The 27,955-nt window shown below is 42.9% G+C and overlaps 1 protein-coding gene across 1 annotated transcript in view; it reads left to right on the forward strand.

The window, feature by feature from the left end:
- Positions 1 to 1,845: 1,845 nt before the first annotated feature.
- The window catches only part of KDR (kinase insert domain receptor), a 30,483-nt gene continuing 4,373 nt past the window's right edge, over positions 1,846 to 27,955 (forward strand). Inside the window, exons 1-27 of the mRNA XM_054633102.2 lie at positions 1,846 to 2,009; positions 3,230 to 3,320; positions 3,816 to 4,012; positions 5,178 to 5,302; positions 5,593 to 5,761; positions 6,935 to 7,074; positions 7,274 to 7,442; positions 8,851 to 8,962; positions 9,055 to 9,218; positions 10,021 to 10,177; positions 11,279 to 11,399; positions 11,987 to 12,095; positions 12,855 to 13,199; positions 14,100 to 14,246; positions 14,390 to 14,521; positions 16,199 to 16,305; positions 16,731 to 16,866; positions 17,130 to 17,234; positions 17,849 to 17,962; positions 19,213 to 19,301; positions 21,031 to 21,187; positions 22,656 to 22,756; positions 24,099 to 24,221; positions 24,362 to 24,473; positions 24,862 to 24,961; positions 25,078 to 25,183; positions 26,222 to 26,373. Coding sequence (XP_054489077.2) covers positions 1,958 to 2,009; positions 3,230 to 3,320; positions 3,816 to 4,012; positions 5,178 to 5,302; positions 5,593 to 5,761; positions 6,935 to 7,074; positions 7,274 to 7,442; positions 8,851 to 8,962; positions 9,055 to 9,218; positions 10,021 to 10,177; positions 11,279 to 11,399; positions 11,987 to 12,095; positions 12,855 to 13,199; positions 14,100 to 14,246; positions 14,390 to 14,521; positions 16,199 to 16,305; positions 16,731 to 16,866; positions 17,130 to 17,234; positions 17,849 to 17,962; positions 19,213 to 19,301; positions 21,031 to 21,187; positions 22,656 to 22,756; positions 24,099 to 24,221; positions 24,362 to 24,473; positions 24,862 to 24,961; positions 25,078 to 25,183; positions 26,222 to 26,373 — 3,632 coding nt within the window. The 5' untranslated portion in view covers positions 1,846 to 1,957. The remainder of the gene's footprint in view (positions 2,010 to 3,229; positions 3,321 to 3,815; positions 4,013 to 5,177; positions 5,303 to 5,592; positions 5,762 to 6,934; positions 7,075 to 7,273; positions 7,443 to 8,850; positions 8,963 to 9,054; positions 9,219 to 10,020; positions 10,178 to 11,278; positions 11,400 to 11,986; positions 12,096 to 12,854; positions 13,200 to 14,099; positions 14,247 to 14,389; positions 14,522 to 16,198; positions 16,306 to 16,730; positions 16,867 to 17,129; positions 17,235 to 17,848; positions 17,963 to 19,212; positions 19,302 to 21,030; positions 21,188 to 22,655; positions 22,757 to 24,098; positions 24,222 to 24,361; positions 24,474 to 24,861; positions 24,962 to 25,077; positions 25,184 to 26,221; positions 26,374 to 27,955) is intronic.

Here is a 27,955-nt window from a genome sequence, read left to right on the forward strand (position 1 = left end):
CATGCTGCAGGGCAGGAGGAGGCAGGGGACATGGCAAATGCCAAAGGGCCTGGAGAGGGCTAGCATTCATCTATCTTGGCTTAGATGTGCTCAGGGCAAACAGTAGGTATTTGTTTCCATAAAGCTCAGGCACCACAATAATTTTCAACAATGAATGCAGCTCCCCCTTCCAAACCACTCACTTAATAGCAATGACTGTGCATGAAAACAGAGCCCAAGTGGTATTGCAGCAAGCTGTAGCTGCACATCATCTGACTAAATTTTAGAAAAGTAACATATTAAAATCAATATAGGGGCATGCTTTCTACAGCTGCCCCATTTTGGAAGCTCTTGTAGGAATGCAGAAAGCATTAAAGCGAGCTGCCAGTGACTCTACTGTTTTCCATGGATCCTGTAACAATTTCATGTGAATAGTTTTTAACTTACCCCTATAATTTAATTTTCTTTGTTGACTGCCTAAACTGCTTTTGAGGCAAACACTTCTTGCAGGTCATCCAACCCTCATCAAATTTTTTTCTCTTTGTATTCAAACCCAACAAAACCAGCATCACCACAAATAAAGATACTAAAACTGGCTTTTTTTTAGCAGCAGGTACCTTTGGTTTTGACTAAGTATCTGCCACTAGCACACTAGCACTTACATGCAGCCTAGTTTCAGCAAGGTCAGTAGTTAAGTCACTGCCAGAGTTCCCCAAATCACTCAGCAATACCAATGACCTGACCCACCAGGGAGGATGGAGATGGGGGTATTAATGAAGGCTGCCAATATTCTGGTTTAAGAACTCATAAGAATAGCAAGTGCAGTTTTTATTTGCACGGTGTTGACTTGCTGCCACTTGAATCACATGAGTCTTATTTGACTTTTCATGGATTCTATTTGATCTCTAGGAAAACTTTGGCTTCTCCCATTCCCTGTATCTTTCTGTGAGCAACAGGGGTGTAATTTCAAAGGAAATTACACTCTTTCCCTAGTACAGTAAAACAGCTGGAATTGCATTGCATGCAAAATAAAATCACTGCTTCATTAACTTAGTCATTTGTGGACAAGCTCCCATGCAATTTGCAGGGAAAGAGGAAAAGGTGGCATGTAGAGGTACACATATGTATATGCATGCATAGTTATGTACCCAGCTGTGTATTTCTAGCTACATGATTATCTACCTGTTTATCTTTATACATCTCTTTACTGATCTATCTAGCCCATAGGATTTATATTGTGTGTATGGATAACACATTAATGACCATTAATGACCACCACTAATGATGTGTGTTTATTTTTCCCAAAGGAATACCTCACAAACTTCTCTTTAGCAGCCACTAGTTAACAATTTTGATTGAAAGGTGGGAAGGGCAGCTGCGGCAGCCACTTGTTGGATCCCATAGCTGGGATGTGGCCAGCTGGGGTGGCTGGGTCCATGTTCGGGGACTCCACGCTGTGAGCTCAGCACTGTCGCTGCCAGGCACTCCACACCCGGGGGTGCAGTCGCTGCCAGCAGGATCATGGCTGTGTCTCACTGACAGTACCTCATATGGCTGGCCTTTGCGATCGCTTCTCTTGGGGGCATTTTAAGAAACCCCAAAAAAGCACGACGAAGCACCAGACGACGCTGAATTTTACTGCTGAGGCCCTCCTGCCGCCGAGCAGGGAACAGGCAGAGCTCCCGCCGCCCGTCCGAAGGGGAGCATCCCGGCGGGATGGGCAGGGGCCGGCAAGGGGGGCGGGATCGTGCTGGGGAGGGCGGGGGCTCGGCCCCGGGCCCGCCCCGGGCACAAGAGGGGCGGCACCGTTCGCCGGGGTCCCGCATCCCCGCCGGGCGGTGCGGGGCGTGCGGAGCGGCTGGCTCGGCTCGGCTCGGCTCGGCTCGGCTCGGCTCGGCTCGCCTTGACTCGGCGCGGCTGGACTCGGCGCGGCTGCCGTCGGGCAGAGGGTTCTCTCGGCGCCCCGCAGCCCCGCGGGATGGAGCCCGGCGCGGCGCGGCTGCTGGCGGTGCTGCTGTGCCTGGCTCCAGGTAAGCCCCGGGAGCCCCGCGGTACCCGGCTCCGGCCTGCCGGGCAGCCCCCGGGGGCCGGCAGCTCCGCGGGACCCCGAGGAGAGGGGCGCGGGGACGCCCGGTGCCGCGGAGGGCGCGGTGCGGCTTTCCTATGGCTTTCCTATGGGTTTCCTATGGGTTTGCCGGGGCTGCTTGGGCGGCTGGGACAGGGCGAGTCCCCGGGTGGGACCGAACGCCCGTGGCTGCGGGCTTGCTGACCCCTCCTGTCCGGCCGGCCGGTGCTGGCCCGTCGGAGAGCGCTGCCTGCCACGGCAGAGTGTCCTGCCCGCTTGGCTCCAGCATCAGCTGTCGTTTCCGAGAGCAAAATGTCCCTGGAGCCAAAGGCGGGAAACCTGTCATCGGAAGAACCTGCTCGGAATGCAAGTGATTAGAGCCCGGGGAAACGCTAGCGACACGGGGAATGTCCCGCTTGGGCACGCTTTCTTTGGCCCGGCTGTCACGGCTGGGGCTGCGGCTCGGCCCGGGGAGCCGGGACTCCTGAAGGTGATGGCAGCAGCTAGGGAGGAGTGAAAATCTTTCCCTGTGGTACTCCGAAATGTTGCACAAGCTGGGCTGGTGCCTCAGAGCAAGCACTGGCACCCAGATCACAGCCCTCACCAGCGCCAGTGGCTCCGGCTGCGTGCGATGCGAGCCGCTGTGCCCACGGTCCGGGAGTAAGTTTTGCCTAACCTCTTAGGAGGAAAGAGAAACTTAGAAAATCATGGCATAAAATAAATTAATGGGATTTCAGATTTGTGACAAACTATAAAAATAGTGTCTTTGCATAATTCATTGATCAGTAGTCTCAAAGAAGTATATTCGATTTATTATAAGAAAAGTTGGTAATCCCCAAGGGAGTGAGATCATCAGATGAAGGTTCACTTCATTTCAATGTCCCACATCCTCTTGTTAGACCTTGAAGTTGGCAATACAAGAAAACAGGAACTCCACCCTGGCTGCTGAATTGTAGTGCTCTGCAGCTAGCTCCTGACCATCTGCCTTTGCTTCCTGTTATGACAGAATGTTTGAACTTTTTGGGATGTGTGAAAAATCATGATTTACCCTTCACTGCTAAATAGGTGATGTGAAAGTGTCCACTTAAATCCTGATGAATATTCCTGTATATAATACTTTTCTGATTGAGTAGCATTTACTTGTTTATTTGGTTTATTAGAGAGGTTTCATACATGTTTTTGCAGGTTTATGTATGTCTCTGGATCAGCCAAGCCTTAGCATCCAAAAAGATGTCCTCACAATAATGGCAAACAACACACTAAATATTACTTGCAGGTAAGGACAAGTCTGTTCAGCATGATTTTGATGATTGGTAATTTATGTAGTGAGCTTTTGTACAGAATCACACATGATGTGATCTCTCTCCTGTCAGGCCTCCTGTTTTCTCTCCACTCCCTTTGTGCCTTCTGCCTCACTTTTCCCTAACAAGTTTTAGAAATTATGTGGGAGGGCAGTGGCCAGAGAGAGCTGGGGAGTGTAGGGTGGCTGGGGGAGGAAGCATTGGCTGTGTCCTTGTGGATCCTGCTAGTGATCCATTCTCTCAATGCTCTCTTTTGGGTGATTTGTCACTTAGATTCAGCAGAATGTAAATCTCAAGTAGCTTCAGTGTAGCTCTTGGCAGTAGGTTGGGTGTGTGAATTTGTCCTACATGGTTTGATGCTCTCTCTGTGTGATGGGGTGAAGCCCATCCCTCTCCATAGCCACAGAGACTGATGGGGCTGATGGGGTTCATATCCCAAGTGTCTGCTGCTCTAACATCTGCTTTCCCAGAGGTCAGAGACCACTGGAGTGGTCGTGGCCAGGCAAGCAGAGCAATGCTGAGAGGCGTATCTCCGTGACAGAATGCAGTGATGGCCCCTACTGCAAGACACTTACTCTGAGCAAAGTCATTGGCAATGACACAGGGGACTACAAGTGCCTTTACAGGGACAGCCAGGCAGCTACAACCATTTATGTTTATGTTCAAGGTAAGTGCTTACACAGCTCTCAGGTGTCTCTTTCCCTAGCGTCAAGAGAAGAAAGGAATATAGTGTCTCAAAACAGTTTTGATGCTAAAATTTATTAATCCTAGAATATTTGATCCTATGAAACATTTTTCTTGTTTTCATGTTGACTAATTAAATTCAGATATGCTAGTTGCCACCAACATAAAAGCCTTTGTACCTATAATTCCGAACTGACCTGCCATATGCAATACATGGTCTGCTGTTCTCCACCCAGAATTTAGCATAGCTAAATTCCACCCAGAATTTAGCATACATATCTCTGTGAGCTCTGAGCCTGTCCTCATGAATGCAGAGCTATTACTGACCTCAGCAGGAGTTTCATATGAGAGAGGATTACAGGGGTTTTATATTTGTTAAAAATTACAGATCTGATCTTGTGTATGATTTGTACTGATACCATTAAAAAAACCCAAAAACCACCCAAACCCCAAAACATAAACTTTCATATACATTTGCTGATTCTGGTGGTAAAATCTATATAGGCTGTAAGAGCTCAGCTTTCAGCTGAGTGTCGCAGGCACTGCAAAGCCTCCAGTTATACACTCAGCTTCAATAAGTGCATTCATTGAGGCATCTGCCTTTCTGCACTGATGGCTTCACCCTCGTTTCCATATGCATCCTGTTTCCTCTTTATTGTTAACTTATAGTTACCATTTTGAGAAATGAGATGTAATTAAGTACATGACTTAGCTTGTTTTATAATATCATGGAGCTATTTTTTTGGTGTTCTGCTCTGACTTTGAAAAGGATGCTGACATCAGGGGAGTCAGTGTAACATGTCACAATTTTAAACTGATATTTCCTGTAATGCTTATGCAAAGAAAGTCACACTAGGGTAAATCGGATTTTTGTCGACAAAAGGACTGCTGTAGCAGGAAGCCACTCTCCAAAGTGCACTCTGCTGCTGCTAACTGTTTTGAGAATAATGATATTCTGAATCTGGGGGGTGGGGTGTCTATAAAAACATGGACCTCCCCTATTTAGTCTCATTGTTTCAGTGCTTTATGACATGGAAAATAATACAACTGACTTGTGAAAATATAGAAATAAGAAATACTGGAAAGGTTTCCAGTTTCCATAGTCATGTGATGAATAATACCCACTCACCAATTGAATATTATTCTAGATTACAGGTCACCATTTGTGACTTCAGTTAGTGATCAGCTTGGCATTGTATACATCACTAAGAACAAAACTGTGGTAGTGCCGTGCCTTGGAACCGTGTCAAATCTCAATGTATCTCTACATGCGGTAAGGAAAAAGCCTGCTATTTTTTCAAGAGTTAGTTGAAGTCACTCTGGCATAAATATGTTTTTTGAAGTAAAAATACATTTTTTAAAAACTCCTTTTCATCAGTGTGAGTTTTATAGCCTGTGATTGCAAGATGAGTGCTGTACCTGTACTCTCAAAGCATGGACTAATTTCCCTGAGCTAGAATGTTGAAATGGGGGCCCTGCCATTATGGAAAATGCTGGAAGTGAAAATTCAGGGTTGTTTGATTTTTTAATTCTGACTATGTGTTTTATCAATATTCCAAACAGAAATATCCAGAAAAGATATTTGTTCCTGATGGTAAATCCATTTCATGGAATAATAAAAAAGGCTTCACTATACCCAGTCATTTAATCAACTATGCAGGCATGGTCTTCTGCGAAGCTAAAATAGATGATGAAAGCTACCAGTCTGTGATATACATAGTTGCAGTTGTAGGTAAGCCAAAGGTTTTTATTTCTCTATAACCAATGTTCTTTTGCTTTCTACAGCATACTGAACCAATTACATTTGGTTGGACACTAGGTTATTCAATACTGACAATGCAGCTAATGCAAAATGGATGTTGAGATTTATATCACTTTTCTTTTAAATGCAATGTATTGTGTTCTTTCTGGTTGATCACTGGATAAGTGCTTCTATTTTTAGTGTTTTACATTGATGCCAGGGATTTTAATTCTTTTTTTTTCTGACAATGCAAACCTTTTTCCTAAAATCACTTATCCACAATCTCAGTCACAGTGGAAGGAAATGAGAGGCAAGCAACCATCAGCAGCAGATGAAAAGAAATTGCTCTGAGTGGGTACCAAGGGAAGGGTGGATCTGAAGATCTCACTGTGAGCTGGGTTGTCTTGTCTCCCTAAAGACCTGTGTCTCAACTCTCACAGGGTTTTGTGCTTTCCTGCTACATTTTGTTAGTTGTTCATCATACCCCAGAAATAATGTGATAATTCTGTGGAGGCTTAAGCCTGAACTGAAACTTAGCAGCTCTTTCTCTTTCAGCTGAGGACATAGTGACAATTTCAAATATCCAAATGGCACCAAGGCAGTGTCTCCTGGCTTGTCAGGAAGGCATAGCCTTCCCTCTTTACTCCGTGCAGTAGGCTTTTACTTCTCCACCCTATTCACAAATCCTCACTCTGATTTGGAGGAATTTCAGAATATCTGTAGAATTTCTGCATTCAGAATATTCTGTTTTGAAATATTTTACTGCACAAAATAAACTTTGGATAATTTTGCTACTGCCCCACCATTATTCTCTATAAAGTTCCTGCTTACTGCTAGGAATGGGTGTACAATCTCCCTTGGCTTCGGTCTCACAAAGATAAGAAGAAGGTGTCTAAGGCAGAGGAACTGTGTGAGTCACTGTCCCTTGCTTGCTCCCACCACTGGAGGGGCTCTGATCAGGAGCACACATCCTGCTGTCTGACATGGGTCTCAGCTCAGGGCAGGCACGTCACTTCTCTCCAGGCTCCTTTCTACACCCATTGTTGTGCTGCACTGGGGCATCAAGGGGCTTTTTTGTAGCTGGGGTTTTGGTGGGAGTTGTGGTGAATTCACCTGGGAAATTTGCTTACCCCAAGTTTCATGTGTGCCTTTGTCTTTCTCTAGGGTACCGAATTTATGACCTGACAATGAACCCACACAACGAAGTAGAGCTGGCAGTGGGAGAAAAACTTGTTCTCAATTGCACTGTAAGGACAGAGCTGAATGTGGGAATAGATTTTAAATGGGACTACCCTTCCATCAAGGTAAAGTCGTACTAACTTACAGGTGCCTTCCTCACAAAGCAATTTGACTTATTTAGGTATAATGTCACTTCCCCCTTTAAAACATTGAGAAAGAAGATGATGATATACAACAAAATTTCTGGTATATAAAAATGTGCAAAGGGTGACAGAAGGAATAACAATGGCATTTCCAAACATCTCTGTCTTTTGTCTATTGCAGGAAAAACGTGCCACTATTAGGGATGTAAAAACCACTGCAGGAGAAATAAAGAAGTTTGTGAGCACCCTTACCATTGACAGCGTGTCCTTAAGCGACAATGGTCGATACACTTGTGCAGCATCCAGTGGTCGCATGAACATGAAAAACAGCAGTTACTTCCTTATCCATGGTATGACATTTTTCCACTGCAGTTTTGTTGGTTGTTTCAGATTTGGGATTAATTGCTGGGATGCAGAAGGCATCTCGATGATGAATCAAATGACAGAAATGAACCAAACTGCAGCTACAGTATTTCTCTTGCAACTAGTATGGGGTTATTTTTATACCACAGCCTTAGTTAATAATAAGATTTTAAAGGATGCTGTATTTTACTGAAAGCTGTAGAATCCCACTGGAAAGTGGGCAGTAAAATAAACTGATGTAAGCCTTTGACCCTTTTCTGCATTGATCTCCTTAAGGTCCTGTAAAACTCAATTTGTGTAGGTGGCTTTGTACAAGGGCTGCCTGTTCTTAGTCTTGGTGAACTTAGGCTGGATCTTGGTGGCTTTGTGACACGAGAGTCTGGGTCAGCATGAATGAAGCTAAGAAAATAAAACTTTCAGCTTTTGCATTATGAATAGATGGATCAAATGGAGTTTTGGTGGTACAGAAATGATGCAAGGGAAACAGCTTTGGCTAAGTGAATAGATAAGTACGAGGCCACATCCTACAGCTTTTTCTCAACCCCCTCTTGGGCACGGCCCCAGCTCCGCTAACTTACTTATAGAAAAAAATTACCAGCATGAGAATGGCTCATTTTTAATCACCAAGTTAGACAAAGAGATTTATATTTTGAAGGAGACTGATTTTCCTGAGGTCTGATTTCAGGGGCCAGAATATTCATGGCACTTTTAAAACAAAACAAAAGACTTTCAAACTTATTGTGGGCATAGTGATTCAAGATATACCGAGTTTTCTCCTAGGTTCTTTCTGTTCTGCTCTTCAGGAGCCAAAATGAGATCATGTGCTAAACTGAGTATACGAGATACTAAGTCTAAACCATCCTAAATCTTAGTCGAGAGGCTAATTTAGTCAAAAGGCTAATCACTGTCTTCTGTCCGAATGCAAGTTTATAACTTATAGCAAGTAATGTAAATAATTTTAAGGTACTCTGACTGCAGTGGTTGAAAAACATACTTGAGTATTTAACTTTATCACACTGAAGTTTTGAATAGCCTAATTTCCTGGAAGAAGTATATTGAGAGAGTTTTATGATATGTATATATATATATATATATATATGTATATACAAGTCTGACAGTTGGCACACTATCCTGAGAGCTGAGTCTTGTCTCTGCTTTCCAGAGCTCCTCAGTGAGGGAACTGGTCTGTTCCTCTGTGTGAAGGAAAGGACTAGGCTTTCATGGTGGCATCTCTCCAGAGCCCAGTTTGGAGCCAGCTGTGCTTTACCAATGACCCATAGTCCTGTCACTAACTCCTGTTTGTCATCTTGTTAGGTGCTAGCCAAAATGGAAAGCACTTTTGCTTTGGTCCATGAGAAAAGACTGTTTAGTTTACTTCCTTTTTTCCACCCCCAGAAAGTCCTTTTATTCACCTGGAGAAAATGGAGACTGTTGTTGAGACAAGGCTAGGCGACACAGTCAAAATTCCTGTCAAGTTTAAAGGATATCCTCCACCAGAGGCTAAATGGTAAGAACTGGGATATAGTGTGTTTGAAAAAATGAGCAATTCTTAGTTAAAGCAAATCATTAAATATTCAAAGTGCTCTGTATTTTCTTCAGGTATAAAAATGGAAAAGCCATCAATGCAAATCACACAGTAAAACTTGGTTACGCATTAGTGATCACTGAAGCAACTGAAAAGGACGCAGGGAATTACACGGTTGTCCTTACAAACCCCATTAACAAGATGCAGAAAAGACACACATTTACCCTGCTGGTAAATGGTAAGTGGGGTAACAGAGGTGCCTTTCTTTCATGTCTGGATTTGGTATATTACCATCCTTAGGCTTAATTCATCCCCTACCTATGAAGATTTAAGTCCTGAAGAAGAACAGTCCTTGAGCCTCAGCCCTGGGAGGGTGGCCCGTCTCTCCTGGCTCTAGGATGTGTCAGTCAAGAGGCTGCAGACTCCGGGTGTTGGTGTTGTGATGATACTTTGTGTGGGGTGGGGTTTTTTGTTTTGTTTTGGGTTTTTTTCTGTATATTATTCTTTGCCTCTGTGTCCTGCTCTTTTCCTGCCCTTCTTGCTGGCTATGCTGCTGGAGTCCTCCTCCACCCCGCTCCATCCTGGCCCTGTCCCGCCTCACCCATCCTTCCTGCCCCACACAGGCTATCCATCCTCTTCTGCCCTGCCCTCTACAACCTTCCTCCTCCTCCTCCCCTGCCTCCTCCTTTCTGCTCCCCAGGAAACAGCCTATGCTTTGAAGACAGCAGGTCTTGGAAAGGGCAGCAAGGCTACGTGCAGTGGGATCAGGTCTGGGGAATAATGTGCATTTAATGGCTGGGAATGGTGGTGAGAGTCCAGGAACTGCATTTTAAACCATGGAGTAATGAAGGGGGATTTTGTAGGAGATCCTAAGTATCCTGATCCTCAAAGTGTTGGGCAGGCTCAGTGCTTCCCCACATGTCCTTGGAGATGCTCTGTTGCACTGGTATTGGGGCATGATGTGAATTGGTCTCCATGGGTCTAAAGCATGCACCCTGGAGCCTTCAGCAGGAGGTGTGACCTGCTGCTCTCTCCTGCAGTGCCCCCCCAGATCGGTGAGAATGCTCTGATGGCCCCCGTGGACTCCTACAAGTACGGCTCGACACAAGCGCTCACCTGCACCGTGTACGCCGTGCCGCCGCCCAGCACTGTGCTCTGGTACTGGCAGCTGGAGGAGGAGTGCACCTTCAGCCCCCAGTGAGTGCCAAGCCCTTGCTGTCTTCTGCAGCTTATGTAGGTCTTGAGGGATATTTGGGTTGGGTTGGGGTTTGTCCAGTGCCTCCCTCGTCCAGGCTCGTTACAGAGTGCAAACCCAATGGCCAATGAAGAAAGAGGTTGTTGTACTTAATTTGCAGATTGCTGCAGGCAGGCTCTGCCAAGGTCATTGTTGTTGGCAGAGGCGAGGGCCACCCGCAGAGAGGATCCAGCAGTGCTGGCATGTTGCTCTTGTGCTCTCTTGAAGGGCATCTCGACTTGCATGGGGTCTCAAATGCAGCTGTTTGCATGCCTTTCCCTCAGATCCCCCTGTGGGCTGCAGGCCCAAAACTCCATCCCAAACAGAGGAAATTTGCTGTTTATGCTAATGATGCGTCCTTGCGGTGTTTTTTTCCCTTGTGCTCAAGTGCTGAGTGTGATGGTGCTCTTTATCTGTGTGAAAGTGTATCTCAGAGGAAGTGCAGTGATTGATGGTGGGGAGTGATAGAGAGAGTGCCTGACTGAGATTCATGCAGCTTCCCTTATCTGGAGCGGCCATAAGCCCAGATTTCCTTTAACAAAAAAAAAGTCCAGAGTTAAAAAAAAAAAAAAAGGCATTCTTCTTTCCTGTTGTTGTTTTTAAAATGATTCCACTAGTTTCTTCCTTTGGTGCCTGGTTGCTTCCTACACAATGGCTACTGTCCTCAAGAAATTCTTCTAGGGAGTTCAGCGATTTTTATGTCCCTCTGTCTTCCTTTGAACTAAATCAACTTGAATCATCCACTTATGAATGGAGGTTTGTTCCCAGAATAGCTGCTTTGCTTCAGCCATCCCAACTGAGCTGACACAGGCAGATAAATTAGGAAATTCACCTTTAGGCTTGGGGATCCTTTACTTTAAAGAGCATGAAGGTCTCAGGAGGTTATAGGGTGATATTTAATAGAAATATTTCCAGAAGCATACACTTCCCTCATAGATGCAAGCTGTGGCCAGTGATGCATCTGACTTTTAAATATGTTCATATTATAAGTAGAACCCAAAATACCTCTCTTGAAGGGGGAATATTCCTCTTATCTAATGCATGTGTCTCTACTTACATTTCAGGAAAGTTCGCTCTGGAGCCAATCCATATGCATGCAAGAAATGGAAAGTGATCTCCGAGAGAAAGGGTGGGAATCAGGTTGAAATTAAGCACCGGGTCGTTACTATTGCTGGGAAAACAAAGGTGAGCACATTTTCTTTTCTCTTGGCTGGGGATGATTAACCCTGTTCAGCAGTCCGCATGCCTGGAAATACATCACTAGAGATGAGACCCTTACCACCTGTTGTTAAACTTGGGGATCTACTCTCAGCTAGATGAGCAAGCTCCTGCTGAAGCCAAGAGGCAGAGATACACACTTTCAGGTCCTTTGAACACTGATCCAAGGTGAAACTCCACTGAGGAGTACAACTGACTTAGATTTCAAGAACTACCTTTTAGTGGTGTAAAGTTAGATGAGTTAATATTGCAAATTAACTGTAATAGAAGTTGGAGAGACTGAAAAGCAGAAAAAATTGTGGGTGCAGCATTTTTTGATACGTATACCAACGTCCACCTTCTGCTTCTTCCCATTTTCTTTTACCTGATTTTTACACACTTAGGGACAAAAATGTAAACTTCAGAAGGGGACTGTGCTTCTGCCATGCCATGGATTTGTGCTTTGGAGGGATTTTTGGTTGTGCAGATATCTGCAGAGCCCTTTGCTGAGCTGTTGAGGTTGGGCATTACTTTGCACTGATGTGGTATGCAATTGATTGATTGTTCTCTTGTAGACTGTGAGCACCCTCGTGATTCAAGCAGCAAATGTATCTGCTTTGTACAGATGTATGGCCACGAACAGGGCTGGGTCAAGTGAGAGAGTGATCTCCTTCCATGTGACCAGTAAGTGCCCCCTGCCAAGGACAGCCATGTTAAATTAATGTTATTTTGTCTGTTTGCTGATGAAAGGCACTTCAGTGATGTTACCTGATTCCTGACCTTTATTAAATCCTTTAATTCTTTTGGATTTTAGGTTTACTTAAGGCTTTCTTTAGGCAGCCTTTAAAATTGCCACTAATTTCAGCCAAGTGATTAGTTCTACCAGCATCAGTGGAGTGGCAGGCCAGTGAAAGTGATGCAAGATGGGCACTGTTGTTCCACAAGTGACTACTGTTGAGCTTTAGTAGTCACTTAAAAGAGCAACAGAGAAATTATGGTAGTGTCACAAAATGAGTAAAGATTTACTGTAAGAGCTAAGGCTAAAATTTTCCAAACCAGTGGCAAAGAGCTTCTGTCTCCTTAACAATCAGTCCCCATATTCATGTGCCAACATTTTATTTTAATCCAAATCTAAAAATGAACTATAAGATAGTGCTGAGAATCATCTTAGGTTGCTGTAAGTTTCTACAGGAAGAGTATCTGTATTTGTTGCACAATCCTTCATTTGATCCATTTGAAATGTATCACTTTTAATGAGATTGTACTCCTTAGATAATTGATTAGTTGACTGACTGATTGATTTGATTGATCTATTTCAGTGTTTCTTTTCCTTATTTTCAACCAGATAGGAAAATCTGTATTTTCAAAATGACTTGTCCAAGTTAATGTTAGCCCCAAAGTGCACAATCAAATAGGAATTTATTTTACTTTTTTAACTTTCAGGGGGTCTTGAAATTAATGTCCAGCCTCAGAATCAGCTGACAGAGAAGGATAACATGTCCTTGCAATGCACAGCAGACAAGTTCACCTTTGAGAAGCTGTCATGGTACAAGCTCAGTGCTCACGTTTCACAGACTCCCTTCGGAGGGCTGCCCATGCCTGTTTGCAAGAACCTCAATGCTCTCCAGAAGCTGAATGAGACAGTCTCAAATACCAATGGTGAAAACGTCACCTTAGAGCTCATCCTTCGTAACATCTCCCTCCAAGATGGAGGGGATTATGTTTGCATTGCCCAGGACAAGAAGGCTAAAACACAGCACTGCCTGGTGAAGCACCTCACCGTCCAAGGTACAGATCTCTTACTCTGAAGCAAAATGAGTGGTTCTGTATGAAAACAATTGCAGTAGTGGCAGGTTTTGGTATGTTCAGGCTTTGCATGTGTTTGATTAATGGTGTAGTCAGTTTGTTAAATAGATTTTCAGTTGTTGTAACACACTGTTCTGGGGTTTGTCCAGGCAGCAGGCACTGTTCCACTAATACCAGTGAGGAAACACTGACTGAGCCACTGTACTGTGCAAGGAGATGTGTTTGGCTTCTGCTGAAGTAATGTGTTTAGCTCAGTAACTTCTCTACTTTTCAGAACACATTTTTCTCTGTAGCTGTATACACACGTGTGTACTCCTAGCATTAATGATGCTGCTTTGTGTGACTGGCTCTTGAGTTTGGAGTAGTGCCTGTAATTTAAAACTGCCATGAGTGATACTGGTATTCAGGCACAAGCAATGCAAGCTGATAATCAGTCAGCTTTCCACACAAATAGTGATGACTTTGCTTTGGGACCTAGACATCTAGGTTGATTAGGCAGATTCAGGAAAATACTTATGCATGTTCATGGCCTGTCCTGAATGGACATTTAATGGACCAAGAGTGTCAAACCTCTCATAAGGGCTCTGGACACAGAAATGCAAGAGAAGCAATTTCTCAACTACTCCCTCTTCCCTCAGCAGCCTGAGCAGTTGAAAAATAATTCAGCTAAAGCAGGTTATATCAATACTATTGAATTTTTTTTGGCTATTATAATTTTTTCATGTCATGTGGAAGTTGAACTATGATCTTAACATGAACACTGTGGCTCTTGGTGTAATAAAAGGATTTGAGACTTTGTTACTGGGACATGAACTGCTACTACTGAAAAAATGGATCATTTTCTTAATAAACAGTAATTTTACTGTATTTTCAAACAAACAGAGCCCATGGCACCCACACTGGTTGGAAATCTGGAAAATCAAACAACAAATATTGGTGAAACAATAGAAGTGTCATGTGCAGTGAATGGCATTCCTCCTCCAAGCATCATGTGGTTTAAAAATAACGAGACACTTGTGGAAGATTCAGGTGAGGATTGCTCATTTACTATTATCATTAAAAGGCTTTCTTTTGTGGGACTGACAGCTGATTTTCACCATGAAAAGTTTTGTTTTGAATTCTTAACAAAAGTGGCATAAAAATAGCAAAACTAAGAATAATTTTTTTCCCAGGTATTGTTTTGAAAGATGGAAACAAAACACTAACCATCCGTCGGGTGAGGAAAGAAGATGGAGGGCTGTACACCTGCCTTGCATGCAACGTCCTTGGATGCAGCAAAGCAGTGGCTTATTTTTCTGTGGAAGGTTGGTGTTAGCTTCTTTCCAGATTATGCACAAAATCTTTAGAATAACTAGAAGGGAAAATCTACTGGCTATCCTGATGGGAGATCTGAAAATATACTATGAAATTTGTGAAAAGTCCCGACCATTCCTATCAAGCTGAAATTGGGTGCTGTCATAGCTGTTAAGGTTGATGCTTTCTTCACCACTATGCTGCTTAGAGCTTTTCAACAAAAATTGGTTCTCTCTTACTTGTGGTTGCAAAGAAAACTCTGCCAATCTGTATTACATGCAAACCCATACAACAGAGCTACATAAACATGCAGATATCCTGGGGCATCTCTGTCGTCTAGGTAACATTATTGTCACACTGTGTTTTTTAGCATAGTGTCTTGTACCTTTTGAAATTATGTAATTGCTTTCACGGCATCTAAGGAAAACATGGTGTAGACTTTTTGCAGTCTGTTGTGATTGCTGTCCCATTTCAGTGAAACGGGTAGTGATTATGAATTAGGGGACTCCAGCCTTGGTCTATCTGAAAGCAGCATTTGTGAGACCCATCTCTCACTTGTTCTAGTCCTATTGTGGCATACCAAAATACAAGTTGCAATGACAAACAGTAAATGGTAGTAAGAGGTCAGTCTGAAGTGTGAGTAGCTGGAACCATGATGGACTATGGACTTTCCACTAAGAGTTGCAGCAAGAAGCCTCAAACTAAAAGCTCCTTCCTCTTGATATTATTTCATTCATTCATTCATTAGTACATTTGCATACTTCAGTCACTGAGCCCTTTGCACCCTTCTGCGTTTAAAGGTCAGGGTGGTTGTCTGATCCGTACCATTAAGTTAATTAAAGCAATATCATGTTGTTCTTATAGGTCCCTTTAGGATATTTAGATGTTGGGCAAAATTGTTTAAATGTTTAGATGTTTAGATTACGTCGATGAAGATTTCAGTTGATGTGGTAAATATGGCTGGGGCATATCTGTAGAAGTTTGAAATTTGTGTAGTACATGTTGTTTCACTCAAAAAAATTTATAGTGCAGATCATGGGGGTCATGCAATGGAGTGTGCTGCTGTGTAGGAAAATCTCTGTGGTGCAAGGGATGAAATACAGGAGCATGATGTGGCAAAGAGGGGCTGAAGAGGATACCCGTGTCTGTGCACTAAAAGGTGCTCAAATGATATCTGCTGGCCACTATTTTAGGGGAAAAGGAACATTGTAAATAAGACCTTATTATCATGTGTTCTTGTAGAACCACGTTTCTCATGCCCCAGCTGAATGATCTCAAGAGACAAGAGAGAGATTGTTCTCTAGGTCATTCTCGCAGCTCTTTATTTTCTATATGATCAGGGTGGTTTTTTGATTTCTAAAGAAAGAGTAATTACTTTTTGGTATTCTAAAACAATTATTTTTTTCCAAAATGTGGATTTTACTTTTTTATATTTGCCAAATGCCCAGACACTGTCTTTGGAACAAAGTTGATGCTGAGAAATGTGATGGTGTGTAAAACAGCATGGAACTGTAATATTCCAACATAAACCCCCAGGCTTTTTGTTTTGTTTTGCTTTCGTTTCCTTGCCCCATGTTGCACTTTTAAAACGAACCTTCAGAACAAGGACCTCTATTCTTTACTTTAATGAATGAACAAAACAAATATGCTTCCAACTATCACTCAAATATTCATTTATTTCTTCCCAGGCGCTGAAGAGAAAACAAATCTGGAGCTCATTATCCTCGTTGGCACTGCAGTGATTGCCATGTTCTTCTGGTTGCTTCTTGTAATCATCCTCCGGACCGTTAAGCGGGTAATGAAAAAATTCTCATACCATCCTATCAGCACTGGTCTTGCATGACAAATGAGAGCTGACTTGAGGCCTTTTGTGTTGCTTCTTTCCATTGTTCTTAAATCAACAGACACATTTTTTCTCTCCATGCCATAACATTCTTGCCTGGAACCGGGGGCGCAGAAATTTGTTTTTAATTGAACAGGCCCTTGCAAGAGAAAAATGTTTAATCTGGTTCTGTTGATTAAAAAAAAAAAGAAAAAGAGGGAGACAGGAAAAAAAAGTGCAAGTAATTAACAATGATGACACTCATGATGACATGGAGTAGCGAAATGGTAGCCTGGCGTTTCTGGGAACTGATGAAATACTCTTAAGTGAGAAAATGGCATTTTGCCTGCACATTGCCAGCAAAAAACTGTGCAACTGCAACTAATACCATTTTCCAGGCCAATGGAGGGGACATGAAGACTGGCTACTTGTCAATCATCATGGATCCTGATGAAGTCCCTATAGATGAGCACTGTGAGCGGCTCCCATATGATGCCAGCAAGTGGGAGTTTCCCAGAGACCGACTCAAGCTAGGTGAGTTTTCATGGCATGAGCCATTTAGTGATCCTGCAGCCAGCACTGTGCTGGAGGGTGTTTTGGGTCCTGGCTCCCCACAGGACTGCTCTGCTGCATGATCCCTGGGTGGGCTCTGTGTTCCCATAGGATATGCTGCATCCTATCGACATTTTAAGTGCTCTTGTTAATTTCTGCTTCATTAACTCATTTTGGAGTAGCTTTTTTATTCTACAACTTTCTCCTGCTGTGTCAAGCAGATATGTTTGTGTTCTCACTTCAAGGTAAACCTCTTGGACGTGGAGCTTTTGGCCAGGTCATAGAAGCAGATGCATTTGGGATTGACAAAACTGCTACCTGCAAAACAGTGGCAGTGAAAATGCTTAAAGGTAAAAATAATGACTAGAACTTCAGCTTGAATATACAATATAGGGATATTTGTCAACACTATAACCATTGTACCCATTGTTGTAAAAGTTAAGCTTAATGGCTGTTATCAGGAAAAGTACATGCCTTTCCCTCATTGATAACTGGAGCAATGCATCTGTGCTTTCCTAGCCACTGCTTTATAATTCTACTGAAGTTCAGAATGTGAAGTTGCTCCTGCAATCAATTTTCATGCATCCCTTATGCATCCTTGTTGGAAGCTTTCTGCAAGTCTCAAGACAATGGCTTAGGCATGCTCCAAACTGAGCTGTAGTTTGGAATAGCTTTCTCCTCACTTTAAATCATATTCTACTGCCTCAAACTGGCCACAGGAAAAATGAAATGTGTGGTTCCCAGACACATTGTTCCTAAAGAAGATGTAATGGGGCAGCAAAATAGGGCTGCCAGCAGCTGGGGGCTGTATTCCACCCAGTGCTGTACTGGCATAGCTGACACAGCCTACCAGCCAGCAAGGCTCCTCACTTGATGGGCTGGTTAAATACCAGAAGGGAGTGGGGAGGAGGGCACAACCATTCTGTCTGTGATGCTCCTGACTTGTGTCGCTTTACCTCTACAGAAGGGGCAACCCATAGTGAGCACAGAGCACTCATGTCAGAGCTGAAGATACTCATTCATATTGGCCATCATCTCAATGTTGTCAATTTACTTGGAGCCTGCACAAAGCCAGGAGGTGAGTGACTTCTTAGTGGGTGAGAAGGAGGTGTGAATGAAAACCCTATTTCTACTATTTCTGCTGCATAGACAATTGAAATTCAAAATTAAGGATTGGAAAGAGTAGTTCTTTCTAACACACACACACACACACACACACACACACACAAAAAAAACCATGCAAGTCTGATAGGAGTGAGCAGGTCCGGAGGTGGAATAAAGGTGAAGTAAGGGTGGAATAAGGACCATGCAGCTCCATCCCTTATTTGTTCTATCATTTTGCTTTTCTGTACTTGAAATCCATGTTTATAGTGGGCAGCCCATGTGTAACAGACTTCCAAACTAATAACTGATTTAACAAGTTACTTTTACTCTTGTCACCAGCTACAGGGGACTGCAAATTGGGACTTCTCTGTCTTTGGATGGGCTCTTGGTGCCTATGTGTGTGTGTGTAGGAGGGGAGATTGCAATTTGGAGTCCAGCTCTGGGTGGATGAATCTATTTCACTTTATAATCAGAGACAGATGTTTTGTTTAGCAAATCCAGTACTACAAACTAATTTGGAAGAAATTCAATGTAAAGTAACTCAGTAATAATTTTTCAGGGAAGCTGACTTGTTGGCTTACTGTGGGATGAAAATTTAATTTGTAAAGTTCCATGACAGAAGTCAGTAGTTGAAGGAAACATAATCCATAAATATTTATTTCCTTGTTTATTCCATAATAAAATAGAGATGGCCAGTATGTGGAACCTAGGATGAAAATTTATCACCATAGCAAATGCCTATATGAAATAAATTTGAACATGAAATACGGTATTTAGATTGTACATTAAGGCATCTATGTCTGAAACCAAGTTTCCTGTTTTAAATGTTTAGTACTTTTATCACCTGTAGAAAAATACATGGATAATCACATGTGTATTCTGTTGCAGAGGTTAATTGCACTGAAGCTCTTTCAAATATTTATGCTGTATCCTTACAATGTTAATTAATTTGGCTGTTATTGGCACTTCAAATATAAGCACACCACTATACTTTTTGACATATGAAATTAAGCCCATGATTTTCAAAATTATGTGCAGGTAACGGCAGAAAAATGAATAATTTTGATGCATTGATTAGATTTTTTTTATTATTATTACTGATATTTAAAAAAACCTTTGGCTGTTGGAATGCTCTTTGAACTGTATGCATTTCTAGGCAGAATTTATGCTCTGAGATAAGGTGGGATATAAATGGTCTAATGAATTGCTTTATGTGTTGCACAGGACCACTCATGGTGATTGTGGAATATTGCAAGTTTGGAAATCTGTCTGCTTACCTACGGAGCAAGAGGAGTGAATTTATCCCGTACAAGGTAAGGAGTCAAGGTTGACAGTGAAATGTTTGGTTTGGTAAGGAGTCAAGGTTGACAGTGAAATGTTTGGTTTGGTGGGTTTTTTCCACACACAATGTTTCTTTTTCTAGTGCAGACTGCAGCGGCAGTCCCTGGGGACACTGAATGTCTTAGCACTTCCCATGGGAATGAGAGATGGCAAAGACATCAGAGGTCATTTAGTCTTTCCCCTGGCCCCTGCAATGTAGTTGTTTTGTTATTGTTAGCTTAAAATGTGCAAAGGAACTGGGCTTCCACTATTTCCTTTGGCAGACTGTTCTACACTTGGCTGTATCTTTCAGGAAGTTTTTTCTGATTATCAGCCTGAATTTTTTCCTTTCTTAGTTAAGCTCCAGACCACCTTAAATAACTGCACTCCTTGCTTAGTGTATATATCCATCAGATATCCATAGGTATCTGCTGTGACATGATTATCTGTTCTACTGTCCCCTTGGCTCACATTTCTTCTGCTGTTAATAGTTTTGGATAATTGATGTAGCTCATGAGTTTACATTCAGCTTTTCACCTCCTGAGTCCTTTGCAAAAAGGAGCCCCTTTACAGCACCTTGATTTGAAAGAAGTGGGAAGATGGGGACTGGCATTTTCAAACTCATTTCTGGGCACCTCTGAGAGAAGTCTTATTTATGGAGGGCATCCATCTGGTGGATCCATGCTCTCTGAGGGTCAGATTGCTGTGTGAAGAACTTGGCTGTGTGTACCCAGCACTCAGGGTCACTCTGGGGACCCTACCCTTTTCCACCCCCAGCCAAGAGGGAGGCCCCTGGGTTGTACTCTGCTGTGTTGGTGGACTTGAGCCTTCCTGCAGCTGCTGTGTTTAGATCAGAGCTTCTTCCCACTGCTTGTTGGCTCTCCAGGGGGTTATTTTTCTTTATCCTTGGAGACATTGTTTACTATTTTGTATTGGCAAGGGCAACTCGCTGCATCTTCTTGTGAGGTAAAAAGAGAAACAAGTATCTTGAGAGGCCTTGAAGCAAGAGACAGGGTTTCATGAGAGTGCTGACCCTTGCTTTCACAAGCAGTGGGAATTGGATTTGGCAGTGTTAAAAACCAGCCCTGCCAGGGAAAACATCACCAAACCAAAGCAGGAGAAAATGGAAATGTTTTGGAGGATACCTGTGGGGCTGGAATCCTCCCTAGAGGCATGCAGTGGCTTAGGGGAAGAAGGAAATAAGTCAGGTTTTGATGACTATTAGGGTTTTGGCCAAGGCAGAGGTTTAGCAAAGGGCCTTTGCAGCAGCAGGAGGTAAAGCCATAGCAGTACAGAGAGGCTGGAGTGTACAAGAGGGTTTGGCAGCATCCATCCACATGTTTTTCACAAGTGGGGGGCACCAGGGGCTGAGGACACCAGCTCCTCAGTGTGCATTTAGTCACCTGCACGTGGAGATGCTGCTGGGGTTTGGCTGGGAGATTGTGAAAGCAGGAGAAAGTTGTGCTGTGGAGTGGCAGAGGGTGTTCCAGTTGGTGAGCCTGCATGGCCATGGGTTGGGTTTTCCTGGTACCATCAGTGCACTAGCCTGGTGCCCCAACCAGAGGTGCCTTGGAGCAGGGCAGCTGATCATGCCTTCACTGATTGATCTCCCTGCCTTCCCCAGTGACCTTAGCACAGACCAAGGCATCACTGCCTCTCCAGCAGAACCTTCTAGCATGCTTTCAGCTTCTGATTTTTCTCACCCTCCTCTCATATTTCTAGACCAAGTGTGCCAGATTTAGGCAGGGGAAGGAGAACTACGTTGGTGATGTCTCTTCTGACCTGAAGCAGCGGTTGGACAGCATCACGAGCAGCCAGAGCTCAGCAAGCTCTGGCTTTGTAGAGGAGCGGTCCCTGAGTGACGTGGAAGAGGAGGATGGTAGGACACATCTTCTGGTGTTGGAGCATGTGCCATTGGTGGGGCTGATGAGGGACACTGGGGACTGTGTGATTTCCGAAGCTCCCTCAAAACCATGTGTGGGGTATTCTCTGGATGTCCAAAGTTCCTGAGTGTGGATTATCTAGATCAGCATCCCAAACCCCTCAGTCCAACCCCAGATAATGTCCTGTAGGAAAAGGGTCTGGTTTTAGTGTGAAGTTTTTGGAGATATGTCTATTTAATACCCCAATATTTTGAGGGGAAATTGCAGAGTACAAACTCCAAAGGCAGTGCAGAGAGAGATGCACCAGAATGCCAACTGAATTTCCTTAATGTCTACCCAAAAGTTAAATACTGTGAAACGCTATTTGATTCACTGCTTATTAGCAGAGAGCTTGCATTGCCTTCCCCCTGCCCAGGTGGTCTGTCAGGAACAGGAAGCCTGAATTATCCAGTCATTCAAAGCCTTTCCAGGATGCACATATCCTCTGCAGTGGTTTCACTGATGCATTTGCCATGTTCTCCTTTGGCAGATGCAGCATAAAATTCTCAGTGCTGTCATTTCAGAGGCTTCTAATTTCACCTAGGGGTGAGATCAGACTAGTTATGAGGAAAGCTCTACTTCCTGTACCTCTACTGCTACTAAAAATCATTTAGTGCAAAGAATACATCAGTTATGTGAACAGGGAGAATGATCTTGCAGTTTCAATCCAATCTAATAGATAATGTCAGGCATGCACTTCATGCATTTCCACACCATCTTGGTCCCTTTCCAGTACACCCTGGTGTAAACGTTGACCCTCTGAGCTGGAGCATTACAAGAAGTATGTAGACCTGAAGGAGCCCTTATGGTGAAGGTTTTAGCCACCAATGTTGTAGTTTTTGGTAGCTGTCTGCTTAAAATCAAAAGCTGAACAAAGTCACAGAGTTGTTTATCTCAGCAGGAACTAAATGCCTTGGTATCTCTGGATATTTGAGTACATTATTCCTCCAGGTCACCAGATGATGAGGTTAGGGTTCTTCTACATTAAATTAGCAGGGCTTCTTGCCAAATCAAAGTCCTTCTCCCAATGGCATATTCTTTTCTCATAAAGACTAGTGGGGAGGTGGGGCCTCCCTCTCCTTGGTTTCTAAATTCATCTGCTGAAACCAGAGAAAACTTTACTGTTGTAGGAATTTGTGAGCTGAATTTCAGTTGTTTTTCTTTTGAGATTGTTTTGCAAATCTTTCCTCTGGAAATAAGCAAGGACGCCTAGGGTATAACCCGTTGTCTCAAAGTTTATTTTGCACAAGACTAGTTTGATGGAAAATGGGTTGTTAGTGATAATTATATAGCTAAAAAAAAAGTGCTTGATTTGCTCTTTCAGTCCAGTGTGGCATAAGGTTCGGATGGATTTTTACCTAACAAGCAGTTATTGGTGAAATCAGTGACAAAGGGCATGTTTGACTGTCATCTGATTCTTTGCAGCTGGTCCTGAAGACCTTTGCAAGAACCCTTTGACCATGGAGGACCTCATCTGTTATAGCTTCCAGGTGGCAAGAGGAATGGAGTTCTTGGCTTCACGCAAAGTAAGGAGCTTCTCAGGAAGAGTGGCATGTTATTTATTTGACTGCAGGAAGTAATGCTGTAGGTCTACAGAAGGAAACAGCATGTTCATCTTTGGACTGGCAGTCAGCCGCAACATTTCTTTTTCCTCTAAGACATTCCCAAATCATTAATGCTACAGAGTGAAACAGCCCATGCATTTATTGACACAAATGTTAGTGATCTGTATAAGGTTTATGGGCCACCAGTTCATAGAGGAATGGAGGAGGGGAACTGACTTAAAAGGACAATTGAAGGAATTAGGGAAAAATCCCTGGTAAGAGGAGCTAAAAAAGAGTAAAGGATTTTGCTCTGAGGAGGTTGGTTGTACCTTGTGCACTGGGATTGGAAGGGCAATGTGAGGAGAGACAATACTCAGCTGTGAAACTTGTATGGGTGACTCTTTGGAGAATCTCTTGCCAAGGACACCCTGGCAGTCGACATCACTTCACCTGCATTTTCTCCTTCTAGAAGTATTTTTCTGTGATTTGTGGCTAAATGTGTAGAGTACATGTTTCAAAGGATGACAATTCCAGCAAGAGTGAGGAATTGCCTGCAGCTGTATAGAAACAAAAACCACTTAGAAATGGGAATAGAAAATAGAAGCAGGAAATACAACACTGCTCTAGAGTGCAGGCTCGGTCTTCAAGAGCAGGCATCAGAGTGTTTTTCTAAAAACATACTTTTGTCTGCCTCTCATATAAATCCCAATTGACCTGCAAATGTAAAAATACCTGCTTCCAGAATCTGCAGTTTCAATCCATAGTAGAAGCAAATCTGAAGCCACTTTTAGAGCCTGATTATTTTTTTTTACTTCAGGCTATTGAGTCTTGAGTTTTGAAGTGTTTGGGTTGTTAACTAAGCTGCTGTTCTGCATAGGAGAGATGTGGACTTCTTTCTCTGTAGTAAAGATTAGTTTGTGTTGGAATCAAGTCAGCATTTTAGTGTGGTGTTTTTTCAGAGAAATAGTGGAGTACACAGATTTGAGTGAACCTAAGTAAATCTAAAGGTAATCAGATCTGAACCTGTTTTGTGTTAGCTTCTTAGGATAATTAATTAGCTAACTTCAAAGGCCCTCTCTGCTCAGTGGATAAACAGACGTATGTTTGGACTTGGGAACACAAGTCTCCCTGAGCCAAATCAGTTGTGACCATCAAAAAAGCACTTAAAATCAGCAACTGTTGATGCTGAGGTTTCTTTTTCTTAAAAGGTTTTAAGAATTATCTGGCCTTTGAGGGTAAGAGAGCACATATGTGAAAGAAATCAGCCCTGTGGACAGAGCTGTGACGACAGGCAGCACATGAAGTTGTTTACTTCTCTTTGCAGTGCATCCACAGGGACCTGGCTGCTCGTAATATCCTCTTGTCAGACAATAACGTGGTCAAAATCTGTGATTTTGGTTTGGCTCGAGACATCTACAAAGACCCAGATTACGTCAGGAAAGGAGATGTAAGTTTCAGATTATCTGTTTGATAGAGAATTAATATGAAATCAGGACTTCTTTTTTCTTTTTTTCCCTTAAAGAGATTTTTGGAAACTCGGTGTTTTGCTAAACTGTGATACCATTTTGTTTATGGAAATGCTTTTAGGCCAGACTACCCCTAAAATGGATGGCACCGGAAACCATTTTTGATAGAGTATATACCATTCAGAGTGATGTATGGTCCTTTGGAGTTCTGCTGTGGGAAATATTTTCATTAGGTGAGTCAGTTTAATTTTACTGAGCCATCTCTGAACAAAAGAGTCTGAAGAAAGCAGTCAAAGTGTTCTTGGAACCTCTGTAGCATGTTCTTTTTACTTCTTGAAAAATTCCTGTATATTTTCTCCATCAAAATAAAATACTCAAATTTTCTTTAAAATGCAAATGTAGGAACATGGGCTTGAAATGCTTCTTCATACAATTTCAGTATGTGATGATGTGCCTCATTTACTCAGTCAGTTGCTGTTTCCATCATAAATATAAATTGTTTACACATCCAAATACACCAAATTGTCTTACTAACACAGACCATAGCAAGTTATTTGCTTGAAAATGAATCCTAGAATTTAAGAGTCTAATGCATTAAAATTACTGTTGCTTTCATTTTAGGCGCATCACCGTACCCCGGAGTGAAAATTGATGAGGAATTTTGCAGAAGACTGAAAGAAGGAACGAGAATGAGAGCACCAGACTATACAACACCAGAAATGTGAGAAACTCTTCTTCCATCTGCCCACATTTACCCCACACTACTAGCGGATGCAGGAGCAAGCAATGGGTGCTGTCTTCTTCACGCTGGTATTTTAATTGGTTTTGTCATTCCAGGTACCAAACAATGTTGGATTGCTGGCATGGAGATCCTAAGCAGAGACCAACTTTTTCAGAGCTGGTGGAGCACCTGGGGAACTTACTGCAAGCCAATGTCCGTCAGGTATGTGACCTGTATTCTCTGGTGACTAAAACCACTGGCTGAATCTGTCCTGTCCTGCCAGCCATCACAGCACTCCATAGCTGGGTACTGTCTGCTGGAGCTGTCAGGGAGCCTGGGCCTCTTCTGCTGCCCCCACTACTGACCAGCAGTTGGGTCTCTGACTAGCAGAGAGTGACTTGTGGTGTAGGGATCCCAGAGGTTGTGTTGTGGTAACCAAAAGCCACCCTGCCCTGCCAGCAAAGCTTCCCGTGACACTACTGCTGTCTTTGCTGGGCAGTTGTTGGCACAGGCTCGGTTCCCTGCTCTGCTGCTGATTTCTCTGCTAGCTGCAGAGGCATTCCAGCAGGTAGCTCCTGTTGATCTTACTGTGCCAAAGATGGTTATCTTTGCGTATATGAGGGTGTGGGCTGCAATGCTTTTAATGGCTATACTGGAAAACAAGGATATAAGAACTTCATTGCCTGTGAGCAGCTCCATGCAAATTAATGTGGTAAGACATGACCTGTGTGCAGGCATTGCAGTAAGAGAGCCCACTGCGACCAGGTGGGGACATGGGCCTCGCTCCCAAGCTCTCCATCTTGTGGTTTCCTCTTCCATAGATATGACCCCACTGAATGAAAGAGGATGGATTTGGCTGTGTGCTCTATATTAGACAGACTCTCCCTTTCTAACCTCTGTGATAATGGGAATTACACTGCCCTTCTAAACTGTCAGGTTAATTTTTTTTGTGGCATTGGGATTCAAACATTAATGAGATCTTCTTTTATTTTTTCAAAGACATCAATAAAAAGTCCAGTTTATACATTATGTTACAGTATATAATATAAGAATTTATTTAAAAAATAAGTAAAACTACTTGGAAGATTAATAAGAACCACTTCCTTCTTTTGATGTAGCTGCTCCTGCAATGGTGTTATAATGTTCATAGTTTAATAAGACACCCACCCTGTTGGGCTGATGCATTCTCCATGTACGTGCATGTATCTGTTTATGTCTGTAGCCTATTTAATTTTTGTGTTTTTTCACTGTGTTCTACAGGATGGTAAAGACTACGTTGTCCTTCCTTTGTCAGTGTCATTGAATATGGAAGAGGATTCGGGTCTCTCTCTCCCAACTTCACCTGCTTCCTGTAGGGAGGAAGAGGAAGTCTGTGATCCTAAATTCCATTATGACAACACAGCAGGAATTAGGTATTTTATATGGTGGACATCCTACTGGGGCCTCTGGGAAGGTTTTGTTCATGCTGGAGGAAGGGAAAATGAAAGGAAGAGACTTCAGCTGCCTGGTCCATATTTAACCTTCTCCATAGGGATAAGAAGGAATTTGTAAAGCTTTTTTAGGCAAAAGCTAGTTTCTTACCTTCCCAGTTAGTGATTTTCTTATTTATTTTTATTGTTGCTACCCTTTCAAGACTTGGTATTCTCATTCAAAAACAAACAAACAAAAAAAGTAAACCCCATGAAAATATCTGTTGTTTGTTTTTCAAGAACCAGAACATATAGAAAGTTTTACTGTTCCAATTCAGTTGTGGTCACAGTGTTCTTGTGTTGCAGCTGCCAAGAGCATTAATGATGATAGAGCTATCATTAATAACCTCTCTGGCATTTCTCCTCCTAAAGTGAAACATTGGAAAACAGCTCATGAATTGATGGCCAAGGAGAATGTGACATAAAGAGTGTTGTCACTGTTTTTGTCCACTGCTTCCTTCTGGTGGGCTCATGGGGCATCCTCAATGGTAAATGCTGTTAGGTATCATGGCAGAGGTGACTTTCCAGTAAGGAGTTTGTACTAAGGCACTTCAGGGGCTTATGTTGGACCCTTTGAGGACCTCTGGCATGGGATGTAAGAGAGAAAGGAATTTTCCCATCCAATGCAGCCACTGAGATGCTGGGAGCCCTGGATTGTTCAATGCAACCTCAGAAGAAGGAGGGTAGAAAGAGCAATGTGAACACCAGGGTGGGGACAGACTCTGTTGACAGGTTTCATGGGGCTTCCATGAAGCAGAGCCCTCTGCCTCACTGCGTGTATCATAACCACCACAGACTTGGGGTAGAACAGGATAACATTTTTATGTCGTCCTAGAAAAGACTACGTAGGCACAATGCATTTCACACTTTGGGTGAACTTACCATCCTGCAGCTGAACTCTGAACCCCATGTTTTAGTTGTGGGGCAGTTCAAACTATATGTGTTTAAAAGAAAAAAAAAGCATGATTTAGCACTGAAAGCATCACACTTATTTTCCACTTTTAGTACTTTTTATAAGGCTTTTCTTGTCCCCATTTCCTGTTACGAACAGAAGTAAAGCACTCTCTTGACATTTTAAGGAGACTTTGAATCTCTTTTCTCTCATCTTACATTGTGACAGGATTGTGAAAGCTACCATGCTAGAAGAGGCAAAGTGAGGAGGTCAAGTCATGCTTAGGGGCTTTATTCTTATGTTCTGGTAGCTGAAAATTATTTTGTAGGCATGGATCTTGCTATGCTGGTAGTGGAAAAGATTTATCTTTTCAGAGATGTCGTTTTCAATCTTCACAAAAGTGCTAACTATGAAAAAATATAATCTCTAGACCAAAGCTAGCGGAGGATAGCAAGCGCAGGAAAAACATGGAGAATATTAAAGAATCTTTAAATTGTTGATATAAGTTAAAATCAGCAGGACCTCCTAACATCTGCCCTATTTGGCATAGGAAAGAGATATGTGATTTCTGACTCTTGAAAGATTGTCATTAAAACCAGTCAGGTGAGGTATAGAAGAGTTAGTGTAAAGTAT

This window comes from Agelaius phoeniceus, chromosome 4, assembly GCF_051311805.1.
Source record: "Agelaius phoeniceus isolate bAgePho1 chromosome 4, bAgePho1.hap1, whole genome shotgun sequence".
Lineage (NCBI taxonomy): Eukaryota > Metazoa > Chordata > Aves > Passeriformes > Icteridae > Agelaius > Agelaius phoeniceus.